General features: G+C 35.3%; 1 protein-coding gene across 2 annotated transcripts in view; it reads right to left on the bottom strand.

The window, feature by feature from the left end:
- Positions 1-902: 902 nt before the first annotated feature.
- Positions 903-16,934, bottom strand: part of LOC110599396 (uncharacterized) — a 179,535-nt gene continuing 163,503 nt past the window's right edge. For both annotated transcript variants that reach the window (XR_013424949.1, XM_078019427.1), the window contains one exon: positions 903-2,382. Coding sequence is in view for 1 of the 2 variants with exons in the window: in XM_078019427.1 (XP_077875553.1) it covers positions 2,309-2,382 (74 nt within the window). In the remaining variant the exon portion in view is untranslated. The remainder of the gene's footprint in view (positions 2,383-16,934) is intronic.

Raw genomic sequence — 16,934 nt, 5'->3', positions numbered from 1 at the left:
TGTTCTGGATCTTAACAAGAAGACAGTTCTGCATGTTCATGTTTGAGCTTTGCAGTAAGTTTTGAACAATTTCTCTTCAACTCAAAACAAGAAAGGCTGAACTGGCAACTCAAGTATCTGATAATACATATTCTTTTCTTAAACAAAGACTTTGTTTTTGAGGTACATATTATTTTTGATCAATGTCTATCAAAAGAAAGGGCTATCTTCTTCAGGCTAAATGAACCCATTCTGTCTCTGTAAAGAGAATGATTATTTGCCACTTGCTCCACTGATCTATAATTTGGTTTTATAGAGAAACAGTCTGACAAATGGCACTGTCCCAGGAGCTGACTGAGCTGGTTTCTGGCTGGGGCAGGAAGTCTCCATAGTCTAAGTCTAGGAGGAACTGAAAGGAGACAATCCCTATTCAGACTCTTGGATCAAACTACAAATGTCAATTGAAGTAAGAAAAGCTCATTTAGCACTTTTTCCTTTTGACCACAAATTTGCAGGCCTTATTTCAAATTCTAGTATGAAATGAGGTGGAGATTTTTTGTGATCTCTATAGTTTCTAAGTTGCTTTTACAGGTTAGAAAGCACAAAGGGTACAGTAGAACAAGGAGTACTACTGAGCTGACTTGATGGCTCCATCCTTCCTACTCTTTTTGGCTTTAAAAAGAAATCATTATCATGTACCCTAACATGTGCAATGTGTCCATGAAATTTTTGTATCAAAACTCAGGGATAGGATACAGTGGTGTTCAAGAGGGAAAGAAAATTAAGTCAGAAAGTCTAAGTGCCAATCCTAGCTCACATTTTACTAGCTGTGTGACTATGGACAAGTTGTTCAATTTCTCTGTCCCTCGGTTTCTTGCCCTAAAAATGAGAAATAAAATTGTAGTATTTAACACATAAGACTGTTGTGAGGCTTAAATTAGCTGTTGTATTTAAAACACTTACTTTTACAGGTAGTACTCAATAAAGGCCACCTATTTTATTACTGAATTAAGAATATTCAAGAATTGGCTCAGAATCCAATATATAGCAGAATCCATCTTTAAAACACAGAATCGAGATTTCTGAATGATTTGTGAGAGGCTACAAATATCTTGGGATGCTCAAGGCCAACCCCTGAGCTTGAGGGCACATGAATATTGATCTATTTGAGTTAAAATTCCTAAATAACCACCTTATCCCTTCTTTTTTTCCCCATGTTTACAGAAAAACAAAATATATACATTGTGCTTTGACTAGCTAAGAGAATATCCCACACTACTGTGTGAGGGCCTCATGAAATGCAAATCAAATGACTTGCTCAAAATAGAGTTTCCAGATAAAATATAGACCCAGTTAAATTGAAAGTTTAGATAAACAGTAAATAAATTTTAATATTTGTATGTCATATGAAATATTTGACACCTACTTATATGTAAAATAAGTCAATAGATTTTCAGACATGAGGAAGACTTTACCCAAGAATACCCAAAGATTGAGTTATTTTTGTCCTGTCTAGTGTGATCATAAAGCACAAGAATATACACCATTCTGCTTCTTGTTTAGGAGTCACTTAAAGTGGTAACTTGTCTTATATATACAAAATCTGGACTAAACATTATAAATGCTTTCCATTTTCTTACAATAGTAAGTTTATTATATATATACATATATAATAAATATATGCATATATAGTAAGTGTGTGTGTGTATTTAATTTTGTCTTCTTTTCATGTAAAAGACAAAAACATGTTCAAGGTCACATAAAGGGGTCACATATAAAAGACAAATGGTAGTATACATCAATGTTTTCACATAGTCATCAATTCAAGGATAATTATCAGCAGAAGATAAATGAAGTTTGCTGCAAAGATGATATTTAAGTATGTTACTTAGGGTACTCTGGCTAATGTATCTATCAATAAATAAGCACTACTATCTAATCTTTGTAATTTTTACTACCTTCTCTATCCTCCATCATTTCCTCCAATCCAAAGGGATTTCCACAACCCACCTCCTCTTTCCTATAGGTTCCTCTTCCCCCTCCTCGCATCATCATCTCTCCTTCCTTAGAAAACCCCTTCCTCTGCCCCAATATTCACCATCTCCCTTTCTCCACTCTCCCTCAACTCTCCGTCCTTTTATGTACCCTTCCTTCACTGCCCACCACCCTACCTTCTCCCACCACTTCATCTGCCACCAGTACCCTCCAGCAACTGTCCACCTGCTATTATGGCAAGGAGGCATTTTGGAGTGGTGGTTCAGTTGCATGTGTTCTTCCTTCCCTCTCAACCTCTTGCTGGTGCCTTTTGAGGAGCATTTGTTGCATTATCTCAGCTGGTCTCACTCCTTGTAATGATCTTGGCTGGATCTTCATGAGCAGTAAGTAGATGTATCAAGGTCATAGCTGTTTGGAGTAGAAAGACAAAATACCTCAGGTATTAAATTCTTGCTATGCTGTCGTCATTTTTAATTTTGCAAAATTCACATATCCTCTATAGAATTGTTTACTCATAGAGTACCATACCATATGAGTATTGTGACAATGTAGCAAACAGCCGCTTATGAATACAATGTCTATGGATCATGATATCCAAATAGTCAGTGGCTTAAAGTAGAACTTAAAAAGTATAACTAATTTAAACAACCATCTTCAGGTAAATGTATTTATTTAATCATCCAACATATGCCTTTCATATATCAAATGCTACCCTAGCTGTTTTATATATGTTTTACTTCATCTTTACAACAACTTTTCTGGATGGATACCATTACCTTTCTTTTAGATGTAGAGAACTAAGAGTCATGAATTTAAGAACTTGCTCAAGCTCATTTGATACAAGTGGCTTGAATGAGATTTAAACTCAGAGACTGGTTCTTATTCCATGCACCTTCTAAAAAGGATTATTATAATGCAAATATAAATTGATCATATAATTTTGAAATATGAATTTACATTCAGGTAAATTGGGACAAGAAAAACAATGATTTGTTTGAGAGGGAGCTATTTGAAGTATCACTTGAACTTCCAGATGCAATTGTCTGGGTGGCCTTGGGGAATGTAAGATTGGAGCTTGGGTGGGGTCAGGTAGATTTGAGGGTTATCTCTTTGACATATTTTTTCTGAAATTTGGGAAATAGATGTATATGCCAGTTAAGAAGATGTAGAGAGTACATCTCCTCTTTGTTGAGGTTACCCAGTTCCAGTGATATTTGTTTGTCCTTTTCTGTGATTGACAGTGGTCCTCTTCAATCATACAAATTACATCTATGTCTTATTCCACTTTTCAGATTTAAAAAAAATCTCTTTTTTCAGAATTTTATGTTTCAAAAAAATCCATAATTGGTAAAATTAAAATTATTTTATGGATGAGTACTTGAAAAAGAAATTACATATAATAAAATTATTATGCTTATCTATATCAGGAACTATGCCAAGCACTACATGCATTTTTTTGGTTTTATTTAGTTTATAAAAATAATAATAAAAGAAAACTGAAAGGTGGATAGCAAGTGTGGCAATATTCTGTTAAATTTGGTTGACAGATTCATTTGAATATTATCATTAATATATTATATATATATTATATATATATATTATATATATATATACATTAAAGGGATCAAGAGGGAGGTATCAAGGCTGACTGCTAAGAAATGACTTGCTATAAGATGTCCATCAGTCTGTACTACTTAGAGAGACAGAAATGGAAAAAGAATGTGTATTATCTTACTCCACAGCATCTGTATTGTACAGCTGCTACAAGCTTAGCTTCATTTAAAACAAAACAAAACATTAAGATACTTGTGATCCATATTGTGTCACTGTAAAGCAGAGAAAGGACTTTGGACCCTTTCAGCAAAATTCAAATAATTTCATAATATTTTTCTTAATATAAAATTTAGCTTTCAACCTTGAGCCTGTTCAACCATTTCCTGGAGAAGAACCTGACAATGTTTGAATTTTCTAGCATAAAAACAGAATGCCAAATAGGGGTTGATTGCCAATGTTCTGCTATACACTGTGATGAGTACAAACCACAGTTTCTCACAAGTGAAGATTTGGATTATGGTGCTGAAAATATGTTCCTTCACAAGATGCCAGGTGGCCTCAGAGCAGCAGTTACTGCCTATTCATGAACCACTTTACCACAGAATAGAGCTATGTACATATTATCAGAGACATCTTTGCTGTTATTGTGGGAGTCATGACGTTCTACAACTTCTCTCAATCTGATGTTTGTGTGAATCATAAGCTTTTTCTAAGGAAGAGTTTACACCTTTAATTATAGAGTCATTTGCACAGAATTTTTGGCTAGATGTTTATAGCTACATGATAGCTGCTAATCTTAAAGCCTCCTTGATTATTGCAATTCCAAGATGGTTTGCTTTCTCCCTGAGGCCCATTCCAACCAAACTTGAACAAATGGAAAGCCTCCTTTTCACGCTATGCTTTTTCTTATATTTTCCGTTGCATTTGTCTCTTTTAAAATATACCATATTTGTCACATATTATGTTTTATGATTCTTTGTCCATTTCCCTTGGAAGTAGAGGTCTGATTTCAATTTACTATTATATCTCAAATATTCCGCTACATTATTGGTGCTCATTAATATTTGTTGAATGAGTTTCCTGGTAGATAGCCATGCAGAGAAAGCTAGAGGATTAACTCTGTGGAGCATGCCGATGACATTCTTTCTGCATGGACTAGATTTCATTGATGACTTCCCATCATCAATGAAATCTAGTCCAGCTGAGGTCCAGCTGAGGTTTCACCAGTTAAATTGACTGACAGTTTCTACCTTTCCATTACTGTCATCTAATATCTAATCAGAGAAAAGTAATAGCCAGGCTCTTTCACATAGTATTCTTCACCCTAAAAAAACAACCAACCTCTTGAGGGGTATTATTTGGTTATGTGGCATAGCACAAGAAACTACATTAAAATCCATCACAGTGACTTAAAGCAGCACATGTCTTCATTTGCCACATAAGCATTGAGTGTGTCACTGTGTCTCAGGCTGAGCTCAGCTGTGATATGCTGGGCTTGGCTCCAGGCTGTAGATTAGAATTAGGTCAGCTCCATATGTTTCCTTGTTCTCCGTGATCCTGCAGCTGTACAGAGTGCATTTTCTTACCAGATGTAAGCAGTCACGCTAAACCACACCCACCCTTTTTAAGGAGTCTGAGTTCATCCTTCTGCTCTGAGTTTATCCTTCTGCTCAGTTCCACTAACTAAAGCAAAACCCGTGACACAAAGCCACTATCAACATGAGCAGTTCTAGCTGAAAGAGTAGAAGCAGAGAGGTGGTTATTTTCTGATCAGTACTTGTAATCCTACACACCCTCTTTCAAGACATAACCATCAAGATCTGGCACAAATGTTGCTTATTTCACGAACCTCTAATTTAGCAGGTAGTGAGATTTTCCCATTTTTGAGATCCCAGTGAACTCTACTTATACCTACATCATTTCACTATGTACATGTTTGACTCCTTTCCTGGACTTTATGCTTCTAAATAGCAGAAAAACAATGTCCTATTAGGATCTCTATTCTTAATACTTTTCAAGAATTGCGTGAATAAATGGAGTAGTCCATTTTTAAAAATTCAACCCATTCAGATTTCAACAGTGTCAATTTTCTGTTCTTGTGGGATGGGGAAAAATAACACTTTAAAGTTAGAAGATATTGACTATGTGTGGCACATCTAGGAAGTATTCACATTTAAAACTGACAAGGAGCAGGAGATCCAAAATTAAGTCTCATAATAAAAACACCGCAGGGCATGCTACAGTGTTCAATACAATTCCTCAAGTATTTTTCTGCAGGAAGGAATAAAATGCTATTGGCTAAGAATTTATATTAAATATTTAGGAAATTGACAGAAATAAATATTTGGCAGTCAAGAAGGTAGAGCATTCTTCATTTTCTTTCAAACTTCTCCTACAAAAATGTGGTTTTGTGTGTGTGTGTGTGTGTGTGTGTGTGTGTGTGTTTTGACCTTGGAATTAAAATGTATGGCATCAGCGGCATGCTGTAATATTATCAACTACATGTTCACAGTTATAAAATACATACTAATTGATAAAATTTTATATGCTTTTTTTGGGTGATCAGTTTTATTGATTTTTTGGTGGATATGTTAATTTGCAATCTCTGACTTCTGGTGTATTTTTTTAAATTTGTTCTTTCTAGAGATACATGAAAGTAGAATGTATTTTGAGATATTACATAACTTGTTTCAATTAGGATCCCATTATTGGTTTGCTGATTTTTTATGATGAAATTCAAGTTTCCTTCCCCAGACAGGAAAATAAGAAATATTGGGTTATCAATTGGTAGACAATAAATTATTCACTTTTGGATAAATATGAGGAGCAATAAATGTTTTTATCAATCCCCAAACAAATTCTTGTTTTAAGTTCTGAAGTTTCCATTATTTTTATTATTTCTCCAATGTAAGGCATGGTATTTTTAGTTCATTTATATTCTGACCTTTCGATCTGTATTTCCCTTGTCTGGGTAGGATAAAAACACACTAAGATTGATATCTAATAGATCAATTTAACAGAAAAACAAACTTCAGCTTGAAAAGTGGAGCCCAGTCTTTATGAAATGGGAAGTATATGGAAGTTTTGATGAAGATACAGCATGGCAAGGGAATAGCTAATCCAGGAAACACAAATGTTTAATGTCTTCAGGGTCAGGAAGAAATCACATAGGAATGATGCTAAAAAATAGTAATGGTAGAAACTATGAATAACCCAATAGTTCCCATCTTACCTAAAAACATAGAAGTCTAGTGTGTTTTATCAGCCAAATAAAACAGCCCAGAATCCTCACTGTAAGGTTACTGGCCCAGAGAATTTTTTGATTCAGTAAAGTAAAAAATATCTGGACAACAGGTAATCAAAGAAATCGAGAAGAATATTTGATAAGAGTCTTCCAACACAAAGAGATACTTTCTGCATTGCCTTATCAATGTCAGATATCCTACAATCAAAACTCACTTACTTAAGCTTTACATCTTATACAAATACAAGTGATATTTGAAGGGAGGATTAGTGGTGATTCCATGCTTTAAAATAGATTTAATTAAAATTTCCAAAAATAACAAAAAAAGAATCATTTTGTTCTGTAGATGTTGTAGGTATTCACAGAAAAAAAAAAAAAAGACCTGGAATTGGAGTTCAATGCTGTCAGAAGAGTCTCTCTTTTCCTCTCTTGCTCCTGCCTCCCTCTCTTTTTTTTTTCTATTCATGTCTTTCATTTGCTTTGCGTGCATGCCTCATTCTCTTCTGCAGACAGGCCTTTCCTGTATTCAGCAACCTCCTATCAATAATCATGAAAGAACAAGAGAGAGCTCTTTTTCTCGTGTTATCCATATATTGATCTTAAATAATCTCATCTACTTGATTTGTGTCACATGTACTTTCCGTGAACCAATAACTGTTACCTGGATTACAAAGCTTTCCATGACTGACCATGCTGGCTTGGAATAGATTTTTTTGTCCCCTCCATGTGACCAAGGGACAAGGTGTATAATTAGGGAAAACGAGCAAGAGAGCTTGCTAGGCAAGAAAAATCAATACCTATAGTCCACTCTAGCTTGATGTTTATCACACTGTTGCACCTTAGTGCAGACTTAAAGTCTGTCTTTAGAAAGGGTTACATGGAGAACATAAAGGCAGAAGACCTCAAACCATACAATAGTTAAGACTGTTGACAATGAGATCAGATATTTTATGTTGGAACTCTAGCGACTGCATTCACTAGATTTTTCACTAAATGTGCTAAAGCTCAATTTAGTGTTCATTAAAATGGGAATAACTTTTAAAATGAACATCTTCTTCCAGTAAAATGGTAATAATATCATGATCTTCATCACGTAGCACAAAAAAACACTCAAAAGCAATCCACTGGATTAATAATTAAATGAATGAATAAACAGAGTCCTTACAGCATAGGTTATTTTGAAGATTAAGGGAAATGGAAATATCCATGTAAAGTGCTCATTACAGGACTAGATATGTGCTCTCCCCTCACTAAATAGTATTCAAAAATCTGTGATGCACTGATCAAGGGAAGAGAGAATGAAAAAGAGATCCTGTTAGCGGGCTAGGGCAAGATAAATGGAAAGGGGCCAAGGTATGGGCTTCATGGTATAGTGCTTTCAAGATTAATTTCAATTATATTGAAACTTATTTACTTGCATTCATCTACATTTAAAAATCATCTAGGTACTGCACAGTCTATAAGTGCAAAAACTAAAAAATTGTATAAGGAAAGAAAACAGTCATATCTTGTCTTAGCTACTTATTATCTTCTCAGGTTTAATTCCATGTTAGCTTGATGAATATTAAAAATTAGTCTGAGGAACTTCTGAATATCCCCAAACATCTGGATAGTTGACATCATGGAGGCAAAATTTCCATACATATTTTTTCATCAAGGAACTTTGAGATTAAGCAACAATTTATATTGAATATCTGAAAGTTTTTAGTTTCTCTCTCATGGTCACAATAGTTTATAATAATGGTTAGTTTATCAGAATTTTAAAAGCTTATTTGTTTGGTTCTTGTATATGAAGATTACATGTGCTGTGAATGTGGGACATAAGTTTTTCATACCATTGGGACTAATTTATATGGCTGTATCCAAGTGCTCATTATGGCCAAGAGTGTACATTTTATGATGCCATCCACAGAAGAACAGTGGCACTATCAACTTGCAAAAGCAAAGATCACCAGGTTGGCAGGATCTCTATGAAGATCAGGTTTTTATACCTGACTCAACATGAGTTGCAGGAAATACATTATCTTAAGGACCCAGCTAAAGAGGAACATGTTCATAAATAGAAAAGTTTAGTGTGCCTCAAATGTTCTTCTTTCCAAACCAAAAAAAAAAACTTCATTATTTTCTGCTAAGATTTCAGTTCATAGTTATCATTTAGTAAAGTTAATTTAATAATGTGATTTTATAAGGCCCTTCAGCATGGAGACATAATTAAGATTTGAGCTAATACTTGCAATTTAGGGATCTATGTGGGAACACTTCTGTGCTGCTCCTGGATATACTTGCCCTCATCTCAATTCCTTCCCTTCCTCTGCTAAGCTCTGGGTCACAGAGGACCCAATTTGCATGTGTCATTTCCCAGCCTCTTGATCAAGCTGGACTTTCTTGTGTTTGCCCAACAGATGTCATGGAGGAGATTGAAGAATGCAAGGACAAGGAAAAGTCTGGGCAATTCTTCCTGCCTCAGGAAGTGTGTCCAGAAGCTGTTATCTTGTTTATGGCTCCAGGTTTTATTAGGAAAAAGAAAAGTTTGCCACTTTTCCGACTTCTGTTGAGTAACTCCAAATTCTAAACTTCAATAAAATCTCTTCCCCTCTTCTTCATTCCAGCCTAGGAGAGGGTAGAGGCTTAAAGTTATTGCTAATATTTGGGTTGCCTTAACAAACTGAGTTATTGGTTCTTCCATCATTAATTTGCAACATTAAATTTTCTCAACTTTAAAAGGTTTCTATTTTGCTGGATGGACCCAGAATGAAATACTAATTTATTTTAACTCATAAAATTGTTAAATAGAGCAAGTTAACTATAAAGTATGCAGAGCAGTCATAGATTCTGATCATTAAAAACAATTCCTTAAATCAACTTTGTAAGATGAAAAGAGGAAAGTGTATTTTTGCAGTGCAGGCGCACGACCTGAAGCCACAATCATAGTCCTCCTAAATGATTCTGCTCTCCTGATTTAACTAGAAAGCATCGAAATGAAATGAAGTTGAAGAAGATTCTGTGTATTTATGTAGATTAGATTAAAGAAGGCTTTATGAATCCTCAATCACTTTCTAACTGTGCTTTCAGGGGTGAATGCATCAGATAATGGCTTAATGAAATCCAAAGAGGTGTTTGTTTGCTTATTTTTATTTTTTCCTGCTAATATTTTACTTACATCAAGAAAACGGAAGAGAAGTTTAGCAAATTTCTAGAAAGAATTTTGAACTCACTCCTTTGAGTGTCTTCTATATCTCCTTGCATGGATAGCATATAAGATGCATCTCTGTTAGCCTAATTCTATTTAAATCTGCTTAATTGTACCATTTTAACCTCTTTATAATTGCAGTCCTGTGGATTGCTGACCTAACGAGTAATAATTTATTTCTTAAAAATGGAAATGTTAATATTCTATTAAATTTTAAAAATATTCTGCAAAGATTCCCTGTAGGTGGAATGAATATCTGTTCAAAAGAAGTACAGACATGGATAATTCAGCTAAAATGTTAGGTTTGCTAGAAACTAGTTTACCCAAACACACACATACAGGCATGCACACACACACACACACATACACACACACACACACAGAGATCCTTCTAAATTAGGCATGTTATTACTAGTAACTGACACTTGTTTAGTATTTTAGAAAACATGTGCCTAAGTATATTTAATATGATCAACAAAATTCTGAGAAAGCAGAGTACTTTAGATTCATTTTAGATAAGAAATTGAGGCCCAGGGTGGATTAGACCCGGGTTTGCAGGTCTCCAATCTGTGAGCTTTGCCCAACTGTATCATATTGTGTTCTAGAATTTGGTGTTCATGAAAATATACCTTGACCTAAAACACTAAACCCAACGATCTCCACTAAAATACCACCAAAATCAGTTAATTAATTTGGAAGACTCTATAGAGATGATGTAATACTCCTTGTCCTTCTGTGTCTGTTTCTCATTGTGATGTCCCTACTCTTTCCAGCCTTTCCTTAAATATATTCCTTGTATTGAAATTCACTTGCATAGTTGTTAACAGAGCCGGTCTCAGGAAAACCTTGATTTCAATAGAATGCCTTCTTATCCTGAGTCAAATTCTATCTTTGTTATTGTATTTGTATTTATTAGCCCCAGCTTCACCATTTGGACCTAATTAAAACAAGAATTATCTCTTTCTCTTGAAAAATATTTCCTAAAACACATTATTCTTGAATGGCTGCTTCTCTTGCTTAATGTTTCAGTCCCTTCACTTGGTCCTCATAAGGGTAGATTTTTTCAGTTCCCTCTCTACCCTGGGCTAGGGGTTCCTCTGTGTAGACTTTGTTATATTCAGGTTTTCACACCTGAGCACACTATTCCTGGTTTGAACGTCCTAGAAAAAAAAATAGAGACGTTTATGGATACATTGCTATTTCTGTGTCTGTTTTTTATTGTCTCATTTCTACAATGCCATACATCACTCAGGCTCGGCTCACAGTAAGCACAGGTTCCCACTGTTTGTTTCTGTTTCTTTCTTTCTTTTTTTTTAGTCTTGATGTAAATTGATGCTTCCTCCAGCTGCTTCTACCCACATGTTTATTTGAACTCAAGTCAGTTTTTATTTACTAAATTTCATCTTATGAAGCCATGTGACAGCATACATTTTGAAATTAGACTTGGTGTGGCAGAGACCATTCTGCATTCAACATCTATTTCTAATTTTTTCCAGGCACCCAGGTAGGCCACATGGATTACTTTCCTAGGGGACCCAGGTAGGTCATTTGGGTGATTCCTAGGGTTGCTGTACAAAGTAGCATAGACTGTGTGGTTTAAAATCACAGATTTATTCTGCCACAGTCTTGGAAGTTGGAAGTCTGAAATCAAGCTGGTGTGTCAAGTTTGGCCAGCTCTAAGGGCTCTGTGGAAGAATCTGTCCCGTGCTTCTCTCCTAGCTTCTGGTGGTTGTTGGTAATCTTTGACATTTCTTGGCTGGTATGTGCAGCCCTTTAATCTGTGCCTCCTTCTTCATGAGGTGCTTCTCCCTGTGTGCTAACATGACCATCTTCTGATATGGACACTGGACATAATAGATTATAGACTGACTCTACTCCTGTATGAACTCCTTCTAAATTTAATAATATCTGCAATGACCTTATTTTCAAATACAATCACAGTATGAGGTATATTGGATGTTAAGATTTTCACATATCTTTTTTAGGAGAGGAACATTTTAGCCCACAATACCACTTTACCCAAACTTGCCTGCAGTTGCATATATAATATAGGTTATATGATAGTTCTAGCTAGTAGAGTGTGAAAGCCACTGGGGTGTGACAACTTCTGCTTTGACCTACAAAACTATCCTATGTTCTCTTTCCTTTCTGTTAGCTATACACAACAATAAGAAAGAAGAGTCATATGAAGCAATGACATAGGGATTCCAATTCACCATTAGGAGGAGGTCACCCCTGGGGTAGCAGTACTTGCTTTAGGTGGTTTGGAAATTGATTTTTTTTATGTTGAGACATTATTCTTATTTTATTTGATTTTTTTCTTTTAATTTATTGGTTCTTTTTAGTTGACAATGGAATCTATTTTGATATACAAGCATGGATTCTAGACAGAGGCCCCTTCTTGCGGATATACATGATGGTTGGTTTCTTTGTATTGTTTTCATATACATACATGGGAAAATCATGTCGGAATCATTCCACTGTCTTTCCTTTTCCTATTCTCCCTTCTTTCCCTCTATTCCCCACTATCTAATCTACCATACTTCTATTCACCCTCCCCCCACATTGTATGTTAGCTTCTGAGAAAGCATTTGACCTTTAGTTTTTTTCAGAACTGGTTGACTTCACTTAGCTGATAGTCTTCAGATCTATCCATTTGCTGACAAATGTGATAAAGTCATTCTTCCTTATGACTGAGTAATACTCCATTGTGTATATATACCACATTTTTTTTGTCCATTCATCTATTTAAGAGCACCTAGGTTGATTCTTTAGCTTAGCTATTGTGAATTGAGTTCCTATAAGAACATTAATTTTCAGGATATATAAAGAACTCAAAAAAAAAAAACCTTAAACACCAAAAACAAACAAATAACCCAATCTAATAAAAGGGTAAAGGAAGTGAAGAGACAATTCATAGAAGAAGAAATCAAATGGCCAACAAATATATGAAAAAAAATGTTCAACATCTCAAGCAATTAGACAAATGCAAATTGACACTACACTGAGATTTCATCTCACTTAAGTCAGAACTGTAAATATCAAGAATAAAAATAACAGTAAATGTAGGCAATGATGTGCAGAAAAAGGTACACTCGTATATACATTGATGGTGGGACTGCAGATGGGTGCAAACCTCTCTGGATAGCAGTATGGAGAATCTTGAGAAACTTGGAATGGAACAAAATTTTAATTTATTTTAGCATTGTACTATAAACTTGCCAATTCAAAACTAAATATCCAAACTGACTCTGGTTCTACCACTTACTAGCTATATGAATTTGGGTGAGTTATTTAAACTAAGTTTATATAATCTGAATAAGAATGGATATAATTCTATCATTGAATCATTTATTCCTGAGTCCCTACTAGATGTCAGGACCACGAGTCTATCAGAGAATTTTAACAGATTATGCCTAACGGGGCCTGCTCCGGAATGCGCAATGAGACATGGAGGAGATAGAGCCGAGAGTCAAGCGACTGAAAATCCACCTGGAGAAGCCTCCACTCAAAAGGAAGAGATATTAAAGAAGAATGAAGACGACCCAGCAAGACCCAGCTGAAAAGCTGATCTCATGGGAAGACGTGAAAAAGCTGACCACACACGCTTCACAAATGATTCGACTGGTAGGGAAAAATAGGACCCCATTAATGATGATGGTAGCTACAGTGATTGCCCTGCTGGGCTGTCAGGGTGGCGAGTCTTCAGAGCGAGAGTGCAGAGACTCCAGAGAGTAAATCATTGCCTACTTTTTAAAAGAAAAAAGAGGGAATATGTGGGAGGCCATCCTCACATGTGATTTGAGTTATCTCCCTGGCTGGGTGAGAGGCGCTTAGATACAGCGGTGTCAGAGCTTTCCCTACCCTTCTCAGGTCAGAGGGCTTGTCCGTGCAGAGGCGTGTCTGGCCCTACCCCTGAAGACCCAGTCGTTGCCCCTGACCTTGGGATGCTGCCCCCCTTAATCTTCATTGGATGAGGTTTCCCCAGAATTTTTTGTTCCCCAATAAAAGTCCACTCCCTGGCGTGTTCTCTCTCTCTCTTGCTAACCTCTTCAGTAAACCTAGCTGCCACAATAGGTAGCTGGAGGCTGGAGCTAGGAGGAGCTGTTTGGAGCTGGTTTAAAGGTTAAAAAAAAAAAAAAGACTTTGGTTTTATTTTAAGGATTTGGTAAGCCAATTAGAGCAGTTTTAGCAAGGAAGTCATATGATTTTGTTTTTTTATTTTTAAAAGATCTCTCTGATGACTCTGCTTATGGATAGCAAAGAAAATATGAAAACATTTACTAGGCATTTGCAGGAATCAAATGAGAAATTATAGTTACTTAGACTAGAATGGCAACAGGTGATATAATAGAATTAGATGGTTTTATGGACAATATCTGTAAAACTTTTAGTAGAGCACCTGCAATAATAATGATGATGATGAAAATAGTAATTGCAATAATGATAGCATAATAATAATATTCAGCAACCATTTCAGCCTTGAGAATTCTATTCTTTAGCTCTCCCTTTCAATTTCATGTACTGTGAACATTTGAATTGCATTTAGTTAATATTCTTTCTTGGGTCATTAACAAAGTTTTCAACTTTTAATTCAGAGTTTTATCTCCTATCTACTGACACCCATTAAAATGATATTAAATGCATGAAGATGATATAATTATACAACTACAAACATAACAGAAAGTGAGGTGTCAGCAGAGCAGAACTTTGAAGATAAAAATCAAATGTACTGATGAAGCCCAGAGAGGGCTGCAACCAACCAAGGAGAGAGCAAAGCTGCCCCTGACAACAGAGTACATGGCCATAGAGGACTGGAGTGAGAAATGGGTCTGAAAGAGAAAGAATGATTGATTTCCTGTAGGTGTAACAATCCTCCTCCATCTCTGATGCAAACTCCAGGCAATAACTACCCAAGAAAATGGAACAAAACAATTTGTCAAAGAAAAATTATTCTCTGATTAAATACGATTAGTATATTTTGCCACTTAGGAAACTTCAGCCCCAGTGACTAACATCCATCCCTAGTCACAGTTTGGCAAATCTACCACTTAATAAAACCTATTTTTGAACAGAGTGGAATAGGTCAGCTACTTTATTATATCACTTTGAAATATGAAATATGAAATATAAAGGTCATGAAATAAATAGCAAAATTTATCCTTAGAATGATTTATGTGTGTGTTTGATATAAAATATATGCACACTATATACTATATGTACCTACATATACTATATGTACATACAAATAATTCATAACAAATTAAGGAACAAAGGAAAATATTTAAAATTTTAAATACTGTCAAAATTAATAATAGAAAACATTACTTGATGATATACTTAAAATATATATATTAAAACACAAAATTATGAAAAATCTGAGAGTAAACATAGCAGTTATTTATGCAGTATCCATTTAAGGTACTCAGCATTGAACTGGAATTCTAAGACAGGAAGACAAAAAAGAATGGGGAAGAAATTATTATAAAAATAGAAAAAAAATTCTATAATATGGGAGATGGGTTCAAACTAAAAGAGCTTGACAAATATTGAGAAAAATGAGTGTTAATTATAAAATCTCTTTGTAAAATCATAGTACACAGCAATATTCTGAGAATCTAATGCTGCACGAGTAGCCACATTGGAAATGTTAATCAGTTTGATTTAGTTATTCCCCAATATACACATATATCAAATTTTTATATTGTATACATAAATATACATGATTTTTGTTTGTCAATGCAAAAAAAAAAAGTTTAAAATCTTTAATGACTTCAAACAACAGCAACATTTAATTTACTCACAAATCTGCAGTTTGGGCAGGGCTCCTCATCTCTGTTCTTTGTTGTGTGAACTGGGGCTGTACAAAGACTGGGACTGGAGTCATTTGGAAGTTCACTCTCACATGCCTGGGACTGGGAAGGCTCAAACATCTGGACTGAACAGCTGGGTCTCCTCAGGCATTTCTGTTTCTGTACAGTCTGTCCATATGATGCTTCCAGCATGGTGGCTTTGGGGTTACTAAACACCCTACACGTTAACCCAGAGATCCTAAGGCACATATCCCAAGGGAGAGAGAAAGGCAGAAAGCTTTTTTTTCTCCCCCAATAAACATTTTAGTTTAGAATTTAAATTTACAGACATCTAAATTGAAATTGAGAGTGGAATGGTGATTACCAAAGGTTCAGGAAAGTGTGGGGAGAGAAGGAAAAGGAAAGGATGATCAAGAACTTCTAGTGTGCTATTCTATAGTAGGGTGATTATAGACACCAATTGTGTACTGTGTAAAAAAAAAAAGACTGAGAGAATTTTGAATGTTTTCACCAAAGAGAAGTAAAAAATGTGTCAGGAGATATGTTTAATACAATGACAAATGTGTACGTGCATCTAGGCAACCCGTTATTATATAATTTTTTGTGTTTTTTCTATTGCTAAAAATTAATTTAATTTAAAAATTACAGAAATGTTGCAAAGGGAGTATAACATCCCAATAATGAACACTCTGTAGCTTTTCCCCTGTTATTAACATCATAAATCAATTTAATACATTTGTCACAATTTGTCAATTGACGTGATATTAACCAGTATTGATGTGATATTAACCAAACCCCATACTTTTTTCATATTTCATTTGTTTTTCAATTTTGGGGATTATTGGTCAGATATTTTGTAGAATGGCCTTCAATTTGAGTTGAGGTGATCTTTTTCTCCTGAGGTTATGTGGGTCTGAGAAGGAAGTCCAAAGAGCTAAAGTGCCATGCTCCACAATGTGGTGAAGGAACAGGACTCATCACTGAAGCTGTTGGCCCTACTCCTCTCATTAGGCAGTGTTTCCGCGTTCTGTTCCTCTACTGCAGGGTTATTATATTTTCCTCTTTTATCTGCTGAACTATGTGGAAGCCAGTCAGTAAGCAAAGGCCACAATGAGGGGTGAGGGCTTATGTTCAACTTCTTTAGGGAGCACCTGCCCTA

This window comes from Ictidomys tridecemlineatus, chromosome 8 (assembly GCF_052094955.1).
Source record: "Ictidomys tridecemlineatus isolate mIctTri1 chromosome 8, mIctTri1.hap1, whole genome shotgun sequence".
Lineage (NCBI taxonomy): Eukaryota > Metazoa > Chordata > Mammalia > Rodentia > Sciuridae > Ictidomys > Ictidomys tridecemlineatus.
This window is presented reverse-complemented; position numbering and strand designations above follow the sequence as displayed.